General features: G+C 46.7%; 1 protein-coding gene across 1 annotated transcript in view; it reads left to right on the top strand.

Moving 5' to 3' along the window:
- The first annotated feature begins 6,638 nt into the window (after nt 1–6,638).
- Nucleotides 6,639–16,409, top strand: part of IGSF10 (immunoglobulin superfamily member 10) — a 38,100-nt gene continuing 28,329 nt past the window's right edge. Inside the window, exons 1-3 of the mRNA XM_054714082.1 lie at nt 6,639–6,677; nt 9,605–9,799; nt 11,903–12,032. Of these exons, the coding sequence (XP_054570057.1) occupies nt 9,606–9,799; nt 11,903–12,032 (324 nt within the window). The 5' untranslated portion in view covers nt 6,639–6,677; nt 9,605. The remainder of the gene's footprint in view (nt 6,678–9,604; nt 9,800–11,902; nt 12,033–16,409) is intronic.

Raw genomic sequence — 16,409 nt, forward strand, 5'->3', positions numbered from 1 at the left:
AGACTTCATCTCAAAGAAACTGGAGGTGTTGCTAAATCTCTTAGATGTATCTTTCACCCATGTTTAAAAAATCATCATGCTTTCTACAAATGTTCACAGTCATGGCCTTGGATACAGTCAATACTTGTTATAAAAGCAACATGTAACACTTACAGTGATCAGAGTTTGATATTAAAATCCAGACATCTATCTCTAAACTCGTGACAACTATGTCTACTTGGTCATTGTCACGCTGCTTCTGTCTTGGCCTTCTCTTGGATCTGCATCTACGTGGGTTCTCACTTTTATCTGTTCCAGCCCTGGTTTTCCCAAGATCCCTGGAAGTCATCAACCAGAAATGTAAGATATGCCCATCATCCCTCTTTTATTCTCTATATATGTTCTGAGAAGTTCTGATTGCTAAATGCCTTTTTATATCTAACATCTTTCTTTATCCTTGTAACTACTACCTTAATTTGTCACCTTGGGGCTGGACTATGCAATTGGCTCCCATGTAGATTTTCTATTTCCCATAATCTGGAATCCATGGACACATAAGAAGACCATGCATTGGCTTCAAATTGTCTCTAAGTCTTCCAAAATTGTGCCCATACCTGGTGTTTCAAATGATTAAAGAGTTAGAGGCCTGGAATGCTAGTTGTCCATTGATATGTAAGTGTCTTAGGGCCATCAGTTTGGTTTTGGTTGGCTGAGATACTATTATATTGGAGCAGGGCCGATAGTGACTAATTTCTTTCTGCCTTCTTTCTCTGCAGTATTGCCTTCAGGGCACTCACCACTTGCTCTAGGAGGCTGTAACTTCTTAAAGGGGGTGGTAGCATTTCCAACTACTTCAGTGCAGTTGGAATGACTGACAACTTATTTAATTAATTGATAAATTGCTATGAAAAGTATGGGGCTGGAAGTTAGTAATGCATGTATCTGATTTTAAAAGATATGTAACAATTTTGAAATATGTTTATCTGTTAACATGCATATGAGTTTTAAAATCCATGGTTTGTTATACTTGCCATATGATTTGTAAATGCTTGAGTTTAGTTTGTTGGTGTTAAATGATCTGATTTGGGGTTTAGAGGAAAAGTGGCATGGTTTATGTGTTAAAGATGAAGATTAAGAAGTATGTAAACATCAGAAAGGGTAATACCAATGTCAGTGACATAGAAATGAGGGAAGAAGTTCCATGGTGATGTAAAAGGTAAAGGAGATGTCTCTTTATTGTCATGCTTACTAGAAAAAACATCAAACCTGTGAATTTACTGATATTTTTATTTAGGAAAAGACTTATTAAAAAAGAGAGAGGAATGATTTAAAGAAAAATATCAGGGAAACTGCAGTGAGAGGTAATTAAAATGGCAAGCCACGCTGAAGTTGTAGGTGAATGATCAGAGTCCTGTTTAGGGGTTCAGATTAACCCCAAATGCCCATGCCCAACTGCAACATCTTGGCAAGTCCTATGGCTCATCAAGCTCAGCCTCTTTCTCTATAAAATAGCTATTGTTATTGAATTTGACATATTCTTATAAACATTAAATAAGGCCACATTCTAACATGAAAGTGATTTGTAAACCGTAAGAATCTGTAGAAATAAATTGCATTGTTAAGTATGGTTAGAAAGGGAATGGTCGTACTTTCATCCTTGATATGCTCTGGACCCTTCAAATTTTACAACAGTGTAAATGTAAACAGAGGCTGGAGAATATAGGGCGTAAGAGCAGGGGCTTTATAGTTTTAAATTAATTCAATATTGTATTCTGGCTCTGAATTATTTAACATCCTTTATTCTCAGCAATCTCACCTGAAAAATGGGTATAATTTTAGCAACTGTCTCAGAACAATATTTCTCAGAATTAAGCAACACATATACAACCTTTGGCACATATATGCACTAACAAATAAAAGCAATTATAGACATTACTAGAGGCCTGGTGCATGAAATTTGTGCACGGGTGGGGGTGGGGCGCCTGGCCTGCACCCTCTCCAATCCAGGACCCCTCAGGGGATGTCCAACTGCCAGTTTAGAGGCAATCGGGCTGGCAGGGAAGGGCAGGTAGGAGCGATCAGGCCTAAGCCAGCAGTCAGACATCCCTCTCACAATTTGGGACTGCTGGCTCCTAACTGCTCATCTGCCTGCCTGCCTGATCGCCCCTAACCACCCTCTCCTGCTGGCCTGATCGCCCCTAACCACCTCTGTCTCAGCCCGCAACCGTGGCTTTGTCCGGAAGATGTCCAGTCTAATTAGCATATTACCTTTTTATTAATATAAATTATTATTAAATAGGACAAACTGAACTAGAGTTCACAAATTGCCTCCCAAATTTCTCGTAATTCTGGCAAATTAAATAAAAAGTAGAAAATACATGGAGAACTCTAGCACAAAGTAGTTGTAGAAATTCTCATAGAAAAATCTTAAAACAAGTGAACATTCCTAACAAGAGTTCTTTTTGAAACTGACAGCAAAAAAAAAATGACCCCAGTACAAATCCTGGGAACATGAGTATAACATGTCACGGTCTTCTTTCTGTGACTCATTGTAACAGGAGTCTGAGATCCAGACCTCAGTTAGAAATTGACTAAAGAATATGAAGCCATGAGGTTGGTTGCCAAAGAGCTTTGAAAGAAAAGCTGGATACCAAAGGCCCACAAATATGTCATATTTCCAAAGCAAGCACCCAAGTTTGGATATCACATGTAAATCTTTGACTTAAAACCATGTCAGCTCTGCAGAGCTAAAGAGCATGTTCTTATCACACATGTTCTAGCGTTACTTGTAACTCTGAGTCCCTGATTCTATAATTCTACCTTGGTACCCAACATCCTTATTACTCACTATAAATCACTTGGATGCCTAGCCACTGGATAGGAGACATTCCCAATGTTTGGCCAAATGAAGCATCCACAGCTCTGGGTTAAATGCTCAGTCTGTGATTTCAGACTGCCTGGGTTTGAATCCACTTTGACTCTCTACCTACAAGCTTCAGAGCCCTGGCGGAGTCCCCAGACACATCAGTCACTTACCTTTATGTGCCTCACCTATAAATGGTTTTCTGGTGGTGCTGTAAAGTTTCAATGAGTTGGCATTTGTAAAATGCTTATAATAGTACTAGAAGCCCAGTGCACGAAACCGAGCACAAGCCGTGAGCCGCTGTCAAAAGCCGCTCCTCCTTGCCGCTGGGAGCCGACTTTTTGCAGTAGTACCTCCAGTCAGCACTGAGGACATTGGGCAAGCTGGAGGAGGAACACATGGTGATCATTCTAGTGAGAGATACTGCCTAGCCCAGACCACTTTTCCAGCTCCACATTTGTGTCACAAAAGCAGTTATTTTAAAATCTGATCCACTGCATCAGTCTTACCCCCTTGGTTTGAATTTTCTGCGCTGGGAGCTATGAACCTCCCGGCTTCGCCACCGGGAGCTGCTGCTCATGGGCAGTGGGCAGGGGGCACGGGGGGGGGGGCGGGGGGGGAACCGAAAGGTGCTCAATGCAACTCATGGTGACTGGTCATTTGGTCGTTGCTGTCGTTAGGGACACTGGCTTTTTATATATTAGACTAGAGGCCCGGTGCATGAAATTCGTGCATGGGGGTGTGTGTCCCTCAGCCCAGCCTGCACCCTCTCCAATCTGGGAACCCTCGAGGGATGTCCGACTGCCTGTTTAGGCCCGATCCAGGACTGCTGGCTCCCAACTGCTTGCCTGCCTGCCTTCCTGATTGCCCCTAACCGCTTCTGCCTGCCAGCCTGATCACCCCTTAACCACTCCCCTGCTAGCCTGATTGATGCCTTACTGCTCCCCTGCCAGCCTGGTCACCCCTAACTTCCCTCCCCTGCAGGCCTGGTCACCCCTTAACTGCCCTCTCCTGCAGGCTTGGTCACCCCTAACTGCCCTCCCCTACAGTCCTGGTCCCCCCCAACGACTCTCCCCTGCAGGCCTGGGTCCCCCGCAACTGCCCTTCCCTGCAGGCGTGGTCGCCCCCAACTTCCCTCCTCTGCCTGCCTGGTCACCCCTAACTGCCCTCCCCTGCAGGTCATCTTGTGGCGGCCATCTTATGTCCACACGGGGGCAGCCATCTTTGACCACATGGGGGCAGCAATCTTGTGTGTTGGAGTGATGGTCAATTTGCATATTACTCTTTTATTAGATAGGATTGTCACAGAGTAAAGCCTCAATAAATATGAGCTGTTTTCATTATAAGAAATTATTTCCCTAAACCATCAATTCTCAAAATGTGGCTGCATGGGAATCATCTGGAAGGCTTGTTAATACACAGACCCCCAAACCCACCCTTGCAATTTCTGATTCAGTGGGTCTGGGACAGAGCCAGAGAATTTGTATTTTTAACAAAGTTCAGGGTGATACTGATGTTGCTGGTCCCAGGACCACCCCTTGCAAACCACTGCCCTAAAACATTTGTTTTAAATTCTCACCAAAAGCTTAACTGCAGTCCAACTAGAGGGAGTGAAAGCTCATTTTAATTACTTTAATTAAGTGTTATGAGTCAAAGTACGGGGAGCCCTGTCTGCAATTGCATCGGGACTGAGTTGCTAGGAGTGATTCTGGAGGCTATGTGCCTGGACAGTGGGGGTGGGGATGAGGCCAGGAAATGCTACCCAAACTAAAACAATAGCATTTATATCCAGTTCTCTGATAATCGCTTTCAAAAAAGAGGTTTCTCCAATTGGGCCAAACAGAAAAATCTAAACTGCAGAAAGAACTTTAAGAAAGTCAACACCAAAAAAACAAACAACCCAATTAGACATTTCTGCAAAGAGGACATAAATATGTCCAATAGACATATGAAAAGATGCTCAACATGAGATATCACTTCACATCTGCCTGAACAGCCATCATCAAAAAATCAGCAAACAACAGTGCTGGTGAGGACGTGGAGAAAAGGGAACCCTCGTGCACTGTTGATGGGAATGCAGACTGGTGCAGCCACTGTGGAAAACAGTACGGCGTTTCCTCAAAAAATTAAAAATGGAACTCCCATTTGACCCAGCAACTCCACTTCTGGGAATATATTCCAAGAAATCTGAAACACTAATTTGAAAAAAATATATGGATCCCTATGTTCATAGCAGCATTATTTACAATAGCCAAGACTTGGAAGCAGCCCACATGTCCACCAGTAGCTGAGTGGATAAAAAAGCTGTGGTACATTTACACCATGGAATACTAGCTGGGCCATCAGAAAGAAGGAACTCTTACCCTTTGCAACAGCATGGATGGACCTGGAGTTTATTATGCTAAGTGAAATATTCTAGTCAGAGAAAGACAAATACCATGTAATTCAACTTATATGTGGAACCTAATGAACAAAATAAAATAACAAACTGAATAGAAATAAACTCATACACACAGAGAACAGACGGACAGCTGTCATCGGGGATGGGGTTAGGAGCTGGATGAAAAAGGTAAAGGGATTAAGCAAACACAAAACAAAACTCATAGTCATAGGTAATATAGTGATTACTGGAGAGAAAGGGGGTGGGGGAAGTAGAAGAGGGTAAAGGGGGGATAAATGGATTTGAGGTGTTGAACACATAATACAATATACAGATGATGTATTCTAGAACTACACAGCTGAAACCTATATAATTTTACTAACCGATGTCACCCCAATAAATTCAACTTTAAATAAAGAAGAACTTCGGGGAGCCACAGAACCAAGGACAGCTGTGGTGATTAAAGCAAACCCCGAACCCAAAAGACCCCTCTGTCAACGCGCGGAGGAAAACAAGGCGGGTGTGGCCGCGCCCCCACTGAGACGCCCTGCCACCCGCCGGGTCAGCCCGGAGAAACCCCGGGAACCGGACAGGAGAGGGAGATGCAACCGAGGCGAGCACGAGCCGCGATCTCAGAAACAGTCATCGCTTACGGTTCACCCCGGTGCCAGGGAGCCCTGGCGGCGTCCGCAGACAAACCAGTCAACGTCACCCCTCCAGCCCCGCCTCTTTCCCTGGGCTCGGCGAGGCCCCCGCGACCCGAGCGGCTGAGCGGCGGGCGCTGCGGACCGGACCGCGCGAGCCCGTTGGGTGCCCCGGGCAGAGGTGAGAGGCGCGGCCACTCCTTTCCCGGGGAGGGTGACAGACAGGCCTGCGAGGGTCTTGGCGTGGGAACGGACGGGGTGGGAGCGGTGAGGGTCGGTGGGGATGGGAGGAAGCACTGAAGACGGAGGAGGATTCAAGAAAAGTGGGCAAAGTCACTTTTTCAAGTGACTGATGCCGGGCAAAAGGCACACTTTGAGCAAAGATTCATCAGTAGGTGGAGACCCTTATTGCTTCACAGATGACAGGTTTGTCCAAAAAAAGATGAATTAAGGAGAAACTCCTGGGACCTAGGGGTAAAATGGAGTGAGAATTAGTTACATTTAAGTGGCAGCTTTAGGGAGAATTAAAGCACACTGCTGAGGGAGGAGCAAGGGCATTTAAAAACCACGTCCCCTGCCTTCTGTTTCTGTAACAAGTTATCCTAGGAAGCGGTGCAGGCTCTGAAGGGCGGGAGTGCCTGCAGGTCTGTCCAGAGCGTTGCTCCTGAGCTGCCAGCCAGAAAGTTGAAGCCGCTCCTTCACTTGGGAGCAAACCTCCCTCAGGTTTGGACACAATTCTCCATTCCCCGTGAAGATTCTCTGTCAACGCCAGTGACAGGAGAGGATTCAGGACCAGAAAAGAAGAGCTCAGGTATTGTCCACTTCAGTTTCATTACCTACATCGTCAGGTTGAAGTTTGTGGATCCACAAGCCATGTTCTCTTAGAATTTTGATTCTCTTTGAAATAGCTGGTATGTGGACACACCCACTTCTGTTTTCTTGCCTCTTGCTGTTGCTTTCTGTGTTCATCTAAGGAAAAGAAGATGGAAATGTTGCCTCCAATCAGACACAGTTGCTTATAAGTATTGTAACCAGATGGTCCCAGTGACAAAAGTGGTGGTGCTATTAGTCCTATATTAAATTTTGATTTGGGTTTCATTCTACTGATTCCATTATCTTTATAGCTATAGGAAGCTAAAGTAAGGTAACATCCACGTTGTTTCTAGCATAGTTTATGGCTAAAGGATAGTTGCTGGTAGAATCCAAAAGAAATAATTCTATTCTAGGGAACGCTGAGATTTTAAATTGTGAAGGTCACATTTCTTAGAAAAGCATTATAAAGATTTTATTGCAGCCCTGTATGTTTTGAATTTCAGGAGAAAATAAGGTTTGGATTGTGGGGCTGGCCCCACATGTGGGTTACAGATAACAGTTTCCAACAAACTGAGCACGTTTCTTCCCTGGTTACGCTCCCCCACTCCCATGGCTCACAGGAGGAGGAGAAGGGACCAAGGAAAGAGCAGAGGGATGTTCTAAGCAGAGCAAAAGCAGACAGCATCATGCCTTCGGGTCAGCATGGCCACCGCAGCGCCTGGGCCAGGCTCACGCCCACCCAGCCAGACTCTATTGCTTATGGTCGTTATTTGGCAATGTGCAATGTGCCTTTTTTGGCAAGGTTTAAGGACACATTAGAAATAGATTTATTTACCGTTCCAGTGGATTATTACATCTCATAAAAATGTTCTTGAGGGAGGTTTAATAAAGTGAAAATACAATACAAGATGGGGCAAAAGTAGGTTTACTGTTGTTCATATAGAAAATAATACAATAATTAATAAATGATAATGCAAGAACAAACTCTGTTTCACATTTGCACAACTGTAAACCTACTTTTGCCCCAACTTGTATTATACATTTAATGATAAAAAGTGTTACAAAATTTAGTTTGATAGACACACATACATGGGAACATACACACAATCCTATATAATAACAGGGTGATATGCAAATAGACCAAAAGGCAGAACAACTGAACAACCAATCAAAGCGTAATATGCTAATGATATGCTAAGGTTGCTCAACAGCTCACTATGATGTGCACTGACCACCAGGGGGCAGATTCTCCGGCTGGTAGGTTAGCTTACTGCTGGGGTCTGGCTGATCAGGACTGAGCGAGATGGGCTGGACACGCCCTGGAGCCCTCCTGTGGTCCCTCCCTGGCCGGATCATGCACCGGTGGGGTTCCTCAGCCTGGCCTGCGCCCTCTCTCAATCCAGGACCCCTTGGGGGATGTCGGAGAGCTGGTTTCAGCTCAATCCCGCAGGCCACTCCCCTTGGGAGGGCACCAGACACAGGGCTCATGGCTGGCAAGCGCTGCTGCGGCAGCATGAGCCTCTCCTGATTGGGACTGATTGGGCTCCAGCCCACAGCAGGCACAGTGGGGCTGGGATGAGCGGGAGCGGCAGGTAGGAGCTGCAGGAGGCATTGGACTGCCCGTTTCGGCCCGATCCCTGCAGGCCACCCAGAGGGACCCCACCCGAGCACAAATTTGTGCACTGGGCCTCTAGTGTATATACAAGGCTGGAGGGTATCCAGCAAAATGTTAATGATTATATTTGGGTGGTGGGAATATAAGTAATTAAAAAAATTTTTAATCCTTACCCGAGGATATTTTTCCATTAATTTTTAGAGAGAGTAGAAGAGAGGGGGAGAGATAGAGAGAGAGAAATATCAATGTGAGAGAGACACATTGATTGTTCACATCCCACATGCACTCCAATTGGGGCCGAAGATCGAGCCTGCGACCAAGGTACCTGTCCTTGACCGGAATTGAACCTTCAGTCCTCGGACCGATGTTCTATCTACTGAGCCAAACCAGCCAGGGCAGTAATTTTTTTTTTACTGCTTTACAGCTTCCAAATGTTCTATCATACACATGCATTAGTTTTATGACCAGATTTTAAAGTTAGTCCAAAAAGCTAATGTAGGAACAGGAAACTAAGCCTTATGTACTTCAGTTGCCACAATATCTTTAGTCTGGTATTGATTTTCTGCAGGGGCCTGATGCGGCAGGGGCCAGACATGGCGGGGATCTCCCTTTTCTGCCTCCCGCGCAGAAAGAGAGATGAACGAACCGGTTCTAAGTGGAGGCGGCCAGGGGTTGAGAAATATTAGAAATAAAGAGAGGAGAGATAGATTTGAAAGCTGGGGCTGGGTGGATCTTTCTGTGCCTGGCTGAGGCCACAGAACCGATCCAGACTGCAAAGCTGAGGCTTTATTTATAATCAGGACAAACAAGGTAATCTACAATGTTCTTGTAAGTTTCACTTGTTTTGGCAGCACTTGCTGCCCCTTCCACAGCCCACTAGCTACCCAGGAAAGATCTAGGGATCAGTTACAGGATCAGGCTTAATTATGCTGGGAGGGGTCTGCCCTCCAAACGAACTTGTTTATGACCCTGCCATAGGTCAGCCCAAGGCTTAATCCTATAACCGCTTCCTACAATTTTCTCTTTTCAATGCATCCCTAAGTAATAGGGGTTGCTGCATTTTATGAACAAGGGAAAAGCTACGAGGGAATTTTCACAGCAGTAAAACGCCACTTGATCTCAAAGCTCCAAGGGAGGCCAAGCACACACGGTGGCTTTGGACAGAGTGAGTTTCACCGTAACAGCTGCAAACAGAACTGGCCACTCAGGACCCTTCAGGAAGGCCCTGAGGGTACCACAGTCACTGTGTGTGATTGTGCTGGGTCTTCGCTCAAACCATAGTTACAACTCCGAGCTGTGATGTTTTCCAGAATGAAAGTGAAAGGCGGAGGAACCGCCTGCTTGCTGGTTCCCTTGGCCGTGGTCTGCCTGGTGGCCGCGCCCGGAGGCAGCGCCTGTCCTCGCCGCTGCGCCTGCTATCTGCCCACGGAGGTGCACTGCACATTCCGGTACCTGACCGTCATCCCAGACAGCATCCCGCCCAACGTGGAACGTATCAATTTAGGGTGCGTGGGGCCCTCGTCCTGTCCCCTTCTCAAGGAGGGATTGTCCCCCAGGACTTGGGAGATTAACCACAATTGTAATAATATTTCTCTTCTGAAATGAGTGCCTGAGGAGTCTATGTTTGTTAGGCCAATAAGGAAATTTAACTCTTAAACTTTTATTAGGAGAAAGTTCTAGAACCTGAAGTGACTCTTGGTAGGTTTCAAGGCCCATGGCTACAGAAAAGCTTCATTTGGCTACATTTGTACTGGAAAATAATATTGCTCTTGTTAAGAATTAGGGTTATGGCCTGACGAATCTCAGAGGGAAGGTGGAGGTGGGTGGGGAGAGATTAACCGAAGAACTTACATGCATATATGCATGAACCATGGACACAGACAGTAGTGTGGTGAAGGCCTGGGGTGCAGTGGAGGGGTCAGTGGGGTAAAAAAAAAAGGGACACTGTAATACTTTCAACAGTAAAGATAAATAATAATAATAAAAAAAGAATTAGGCTTATGATATATCAGTAGGAGATAACAGGACTGCTAGGAGTGTCCTCCTATATATAAAAGATATGTGTGAAACATAGGTTAGAGCCTTTTTTGAAGGCCTTTGGGTTTTTTTCTATACAAGCTGACTTATTTAAAATGCTTTTAAAAATGCATACCTAATTAAATCTACCAAAAGGTGGCTATAATTTTAAAATCCATAAACAACTAAATGAACATATGTGTACTCGAACTTAATATAATTTATTTGACATTACTGAGCACCTACTGTGTGTCAAACACAATGGATGGTACCAGGGATTCAATGAACAAAATATATATTTACTCCTAAAAGCCATAGATTTTTTTTTTGGGGGGGGGGCGGTGTTATTTTTAATAGTTTACTGATTTTTAGAGAGAGGAAGAGAGAGAGAGAGAAACATTAATGTGAGAGCATAACATCCATTGGCTGCCTCCTGCATGCCTCTTACCAGGGATCAAGCCCACAACCTGGGCATGTGCCCTGACCAGGATTCAAATCAACAACCTTTTTGTTGGACCATGTTCAACTGAGCCAGGGCTAGAAACTATAGTTAAAGGGAGAAGACAGATGTACATTTAGTACAACTTAATAAGAACCATAATACAGCAAAGGGATTTAGCAGCAATCACTGACAATAATAGCTACCATTAATTGTAAGCTTTCTATACCCAGGCATTGAGCTAAGCACTCTTCATGTATTCATTCATTTAATCTTTTTTTAAGTTTATAAAGTGCCATTCTTTTTAAAAATATGTTTTTATTGATTTCAGAGAGGGATAGGGAGAGAGATACATCAATGATGAGAAAATAATTAGTCAGCTGCCTCTTTCATGCCCCACACTGGAGATCGAGCCCATAACCCTATCATGTGCCCTGACAGGAAATCGAAACTGTGACCTCCTAGTTCATAGGTCAACACTCAACCACTGAGCTACACCGGCTGGGCTCATTTAATCTTCCTAACCCCTTTGGAGTAGGTTCTACTATTTGCATTTTACAAATGAGCATACTGAGGCACAGAAAGGTTACTGATTTTATTCAGGGACACTCCTATGACTACCAAGTCCCTGAGTTCATCATCACAGCCAAACCATTTGGCTTCAGAGCCCAGGTTTCTTAGTTACTACTTTATAATGATGAATTCCACCTGGAAGAGTGAGGGGAACAGGTGATAAAAGAATGGGCTGGGTCTTAAAAGTGTTCACAAAGGGGGGTGGGGTGAGTTATGGCATTCCAACCTGAAGGAACAGCATACACCTAGAGGTTTGAAATGAAAAGGAATGTGGCATGTTCCGGGAATATGAATAAGGTGATTGTAACAGACTGGAGGGTTGGTGGAGGGTAGACCTTCTGTGGCATCTGATGAATTTCAATATTTCAAGCACTGGGTTATCTTCTTAGAGCACAGGTGCAACAAGAGAGGCATCCGTGTGTGTGTGTGTGTGTGTATGTGTGTGTGTGTGTGTGTGTGTGTTAGTCTGTGTGTGTGTGTGTGTGTGTGCGCGCGTGTATGCATATGTTGGCTCTTGCTTTGACATTTGAACTTGAGTTGACAGGCTTAGCTTATGCCTAGAATGCCATTTGTATTTCAGGTACAACAGCTTGGTCAGACTGACAGAAATAGATTTTTCTGGCCTGAATAAGCTGGAGTTACTGATGCTGCACAGCAATGGCATTCACACAATCCCGGCTAAGACCTTCTCAGATTTGCAGTCCTTGCAGGTGAGACCTGGTGGGAAAGGGGCAGGTTAGAGAGGTAAGATGTTCCTCCAAAAACTGCCTGTTCCTACAGCATCCAAAAACCAACATTCTGTAAATTAGAAGTAGACTTCCTGAGAGAATGTCAAAGAACTGGTTTCTTTTTGAATGCAATAGTATGTGGAAATTAGAATAATAAAGAAATCCTGATGCAACTTTTTATACCTCAAGCTAATAGAAAAAAATATTAATACCCAGTGGTTACTAATCCTTTAAAAATTTATATTTTAGAGGCCCAGTGCACAAAATTCATGCACGGGGGGTGGGGGTGTCCCTCAGTCCAGCCTGTACCCTCTGCAACCTGGGACCCCTCGGGGGATGTCCGACTGCCGGTTTAGTCGGACATCCCTCTCACAATCTAGGACTGCTGGCTCCTAACCACTCACCTGCCTGCCTGCCTGATTGCCCCTAACCACTCTGCCTGCCAGCCTGATCACCCCCTAACTGCTCCCCTGCCAGCCTGATTGACCCCTAACTGCTCCCCTGCCAACATGATCGTCCCCAACTGCCCTCCCCTACCGGCCTGATCGCCTCCAACTGCCCTCCCCTGCCGGCCCAATCACCCCCAACTGCCTTCCCCTGCCAGCCCGATTGCCCCCAACTGCCTTCCCCTGCGGGAATGAGGGGACTGGGGGACTCTGGCTGGATGAGGCTGGGCTGAGGGTACTGGGACACTGAGGCTGGATGAGGTGGGGCTGAGGGGACTGGGGGACTCCAGCTGGATGAGGCAGGGCTGAGGGGACTGGGACACTGAGACTGGATGAGGTGGGGCTGAGGGGACTGGAGGACTCCGGCTGGATGAGGCAGGGCTGAGGGGACTGGGCGCCGCCATCTTGTGGCTGTGGGCACCGCCATCTTGTGAGGGTGTGGCAGTCAATTAGCATATTCCCTCTTTATTGGCTGTGGGCGCTGCCCTCTTGTGAGGGCATGATGGTCAAGGATATATTTTTAATTTATTTCAGAGCAGAAGGGAGAAGGAGAGAGAGAGATAGAAACATCCATCATGAGAAAGAATCATTGATTGGCTGCGTCCTGCATGCCCCACACTGGGGATCAAGCTCGCAACCAGGCATGTGCCCTGACCAGGAATTGAACCGTGACCTCCTGGTTCATAGGTCGACACTCAAAAACTGAGCCATGGTGGCCGGGCACTAATCCTTTAAAATTTAATCCTAAAAGGCTACTTCTAGTCATGTTCATCTTGGAACTGAATCAGATTCCAAAATATAATTACTATCTTAGAAGTTGGCTTTCTATACAGCAATATACTTTTTTAGTCTCACTTTATTTACTTATGCCCTGCCTTGTTAAAAAAAAAACAAACAAAACTTTAAAAAGTTGTGGAGACTTCCAAGAATGTGTTAAATATTGTAAAAATTATCAATCCAGTAGGTGAGGAAGTACAAGGTAGAACAAATCTGAGGACAAGATCAGAGGGAGCAAAGTGAAAGGCAGACATATAGATTAACATATCTACATTAAGTAGGACTTGAGACTTTCAAGAAGTTCACAATTCATGGTGCCTATTAATTTTAATAAATGATAATTAATAAAACTATTACTGTTAAGAAAAAGCACAACCACCTTTGATTTTAAATCTGTCTCCCAATGCTTCTGATAAAATACAGTGTAATAAAATAAAATAAGTTGTCAGTAACATTCTTATATATCTACTAGTATATATATATATATATATATATATAATCTAATAATAGACAAATATGCAAATTGACCGCACCTTCGCTACACCTAAGCCACGCCCACCAGCCAAGCCACACCCACCAACCAATCAGGACGAGTATGCAAATTGCCCCAACAAAGATGGCGGCTAATTTGCATATCAAGACAGTGTCGAAAGAAGCCAAGAGCTGCAAAGGGGAGTAAAGCTTCGAAGAAGCAAGCAAGCCAGGGGGGTGGGGGGGGGGGAGGAGAAGGGAGGAGCGAAGTCAGGGCCGTAGGCGAAGGGAAACGAAGGCGGGCTGGAGGAGAAGGCGGGGCCGGCGGCAAGGGCGGAGCGGAGGCGGGGCTGGGGGTGAAGGGAAACGCGGATGGCTGGAGGAGAAGGCGAGGCGGGCGGCAAGGGAGGAACGGAGGCGGGGCCGGGGGCGAAGGGAAACGCGGGCGGGCTGGAGGAGAAGGCGGGGCTGGCGACACAGGCGGGGCGGAGGCGGGGCCGGGGGTGAAGGGAAACGCAGGCGGGCCTGAGGAGAAGGCGAGGCGGGCGGCAAGGGAGGAACGGAGGCGGGGTAGAGTACAGCAGGAAATCCCATTGCAGGAATTTTCCTGCAACGGGAAAGCTAGTATATATATATATATATATATATATATATATATATATATATAAAATTAGATCTATAAATCTATATCTATATATCTATATCTATATCTATATCTATATCTATATCTATATCTATATCTATCTATCTATTAGAGGCCCAGTGCACAAAATTCGTGCATGGGAGGGGGGTGTCCCTCAGCCTGGCCTGCACCCTCTCTAATCTAGGACCCCTTGAGGGATGTCGACTGCCGGTTTAGGCTCGATCCCTGCAGGGACATCCCTCTCACAATTCGGAACACCTGCCTCCTAACCACTCACCTGCCTGCCTGCCTGATTGCCCCTAACTGCTTCTGCCTGCCAGCCTGATCACCCCCTAACCACTCCCCTGCTGGCCTGATTGACGCCTAACTGCTCGCCTGCCAGCCTGATCACTCCCTACTGCCCTCCCCTGCTGGCCTGATCGCCCCTAACTGCCCTCCCCTAACGGCCTGATTGCCCACAATTGCCTGCCCCTGCTGGCCTGATGGCCCTCAACTGCCCTCCCCTGCTGGCCTGATGGCCCCCAACTGCCCTCCCCTGCTGGCCTGATGGCCCCCAACTGCCCTTCCCTGCTGGCCTGATGGCCCCCAACTGCCCTCCCCTGATGGCCTGATTGCCCACAACTGGATTGCCCTAGTGTGATGTCAAAGGCACTATGCACATGGCATTTTATCTTTTACTATAGGCCTGGTACACAAAACTCATGCACGGGTGGAGTCCCTGGCCACTACCTGCCTCCTCTGCAGGGACCCACCTCCTCTGCACGAGGTGGTGGAGACGCTGGGACTGGCCTCTTCCACGCTGTGCAGAGCCACAGGACCCCCAGGCCTCACCAAGTGGCCCACAACTGCCCTCCCCTGCCTGCCTGATGGCCCCCAACTGCCCTCCCCTGCTGGCCTGATGGCCCCCAACTGCCCTTCCCTGCTGGCCTGATTGCCCACAACTGCCCTCCCTCATATTCCCTCTTTATTGCCTAGTTGCGAGCTTGATCCCCAGTGTGGGGCATGCAGGAGGCAGCCAATCAATGATTCTTTCTCATGATGGATGTTTCTATCTCTCTCTCTCCTTCTCCCTTCTGCTCTGAAATAAATTAAAAATATATCCTATCTGATAAAGAGAATATGCTAATTGACCATCATGCCCTCACAAGAGGGCAGCACCCACAGCCAATAAAGAGGGAATATGAGGGAGGGCAATTGTGGGCAATCAGGCCAGCAGAAGAGGGCATTTGGGGGCCATCAGGCCAGCAGGGGAGGGCAGTTGGGGGCCAATATATATATTCAGTCTGGTTGCTTAGGAATATATATATATATATATAATCCTATGTGACCAGATCGAACAGAATGACTGGCACGACCAGAACGACTGGTCGCTATGTCACTCACTGACCACCAGGGGTCAGACGCTCAATGCAGGAGCTGCCCCCTGGTGGTCAGTGTGCTCCCATGGCCAACCTCTCACAGTCCCTCTCCCAGGCCTGCAGGCCCTGATTGCCCAACTGGGGCTTGTCCCCATGCTGGAACAGGCAACCGGGGGTTGGTGGCAGTGGCCGCGGTCCCTTTCCCAGGGGAGGCCAAGGGCCAGCTCCCTCCTTGGGGCCAGCAGACAATCTCCCATGCCCTGTTCCTCCCCCCAGCCGGCAGGCCCTGATCAGCCCACCACCTGTCTGCCATGGTGGTGGCGCAGCAGTGAGGGAATGAGGAGAGCCAGGCCTAGGGACTCCACCGGTGCACGAGTTTTGTGCACCAGGCCTCTAGTAAAAGATAAAATGCCATGTGCATAGTGCCTTTGACATCACACTAGGGCTGGATAAAGCCTTAGAAGTCAATACAGTTATGGGATTCTGTTGATTTGACTTACTCAGGCTTTATTTGGAATACTAGAGGCCTGGTCCAAATTCATGAAAATTCATGCACTGAGCGGGGGGGTCCATGAAAATTCATACACTGGAGGAGGGGGTCCCTCAGCCCAGGACTGCCCCCTCTCACAGTCCAGGAGCCCTCAGGGGTGGGAGGCGACCTGGC

This window comes from Eptesicus fuscus, chromosome 3 (genome assembly GCF_027574615.1).
Source record: "Eptesicus fuscus isolate TK198812 chromosome 3, DD_ASM_mEF_20220401, whole genome shotgun sequence".
NCBI classification, from domain to species: Eukaryota; Metazoa; Chordata; class Mammalia; order Chiroptera; family Vespertilionidae; genus Eptesicus; species Eptesicus fuscus.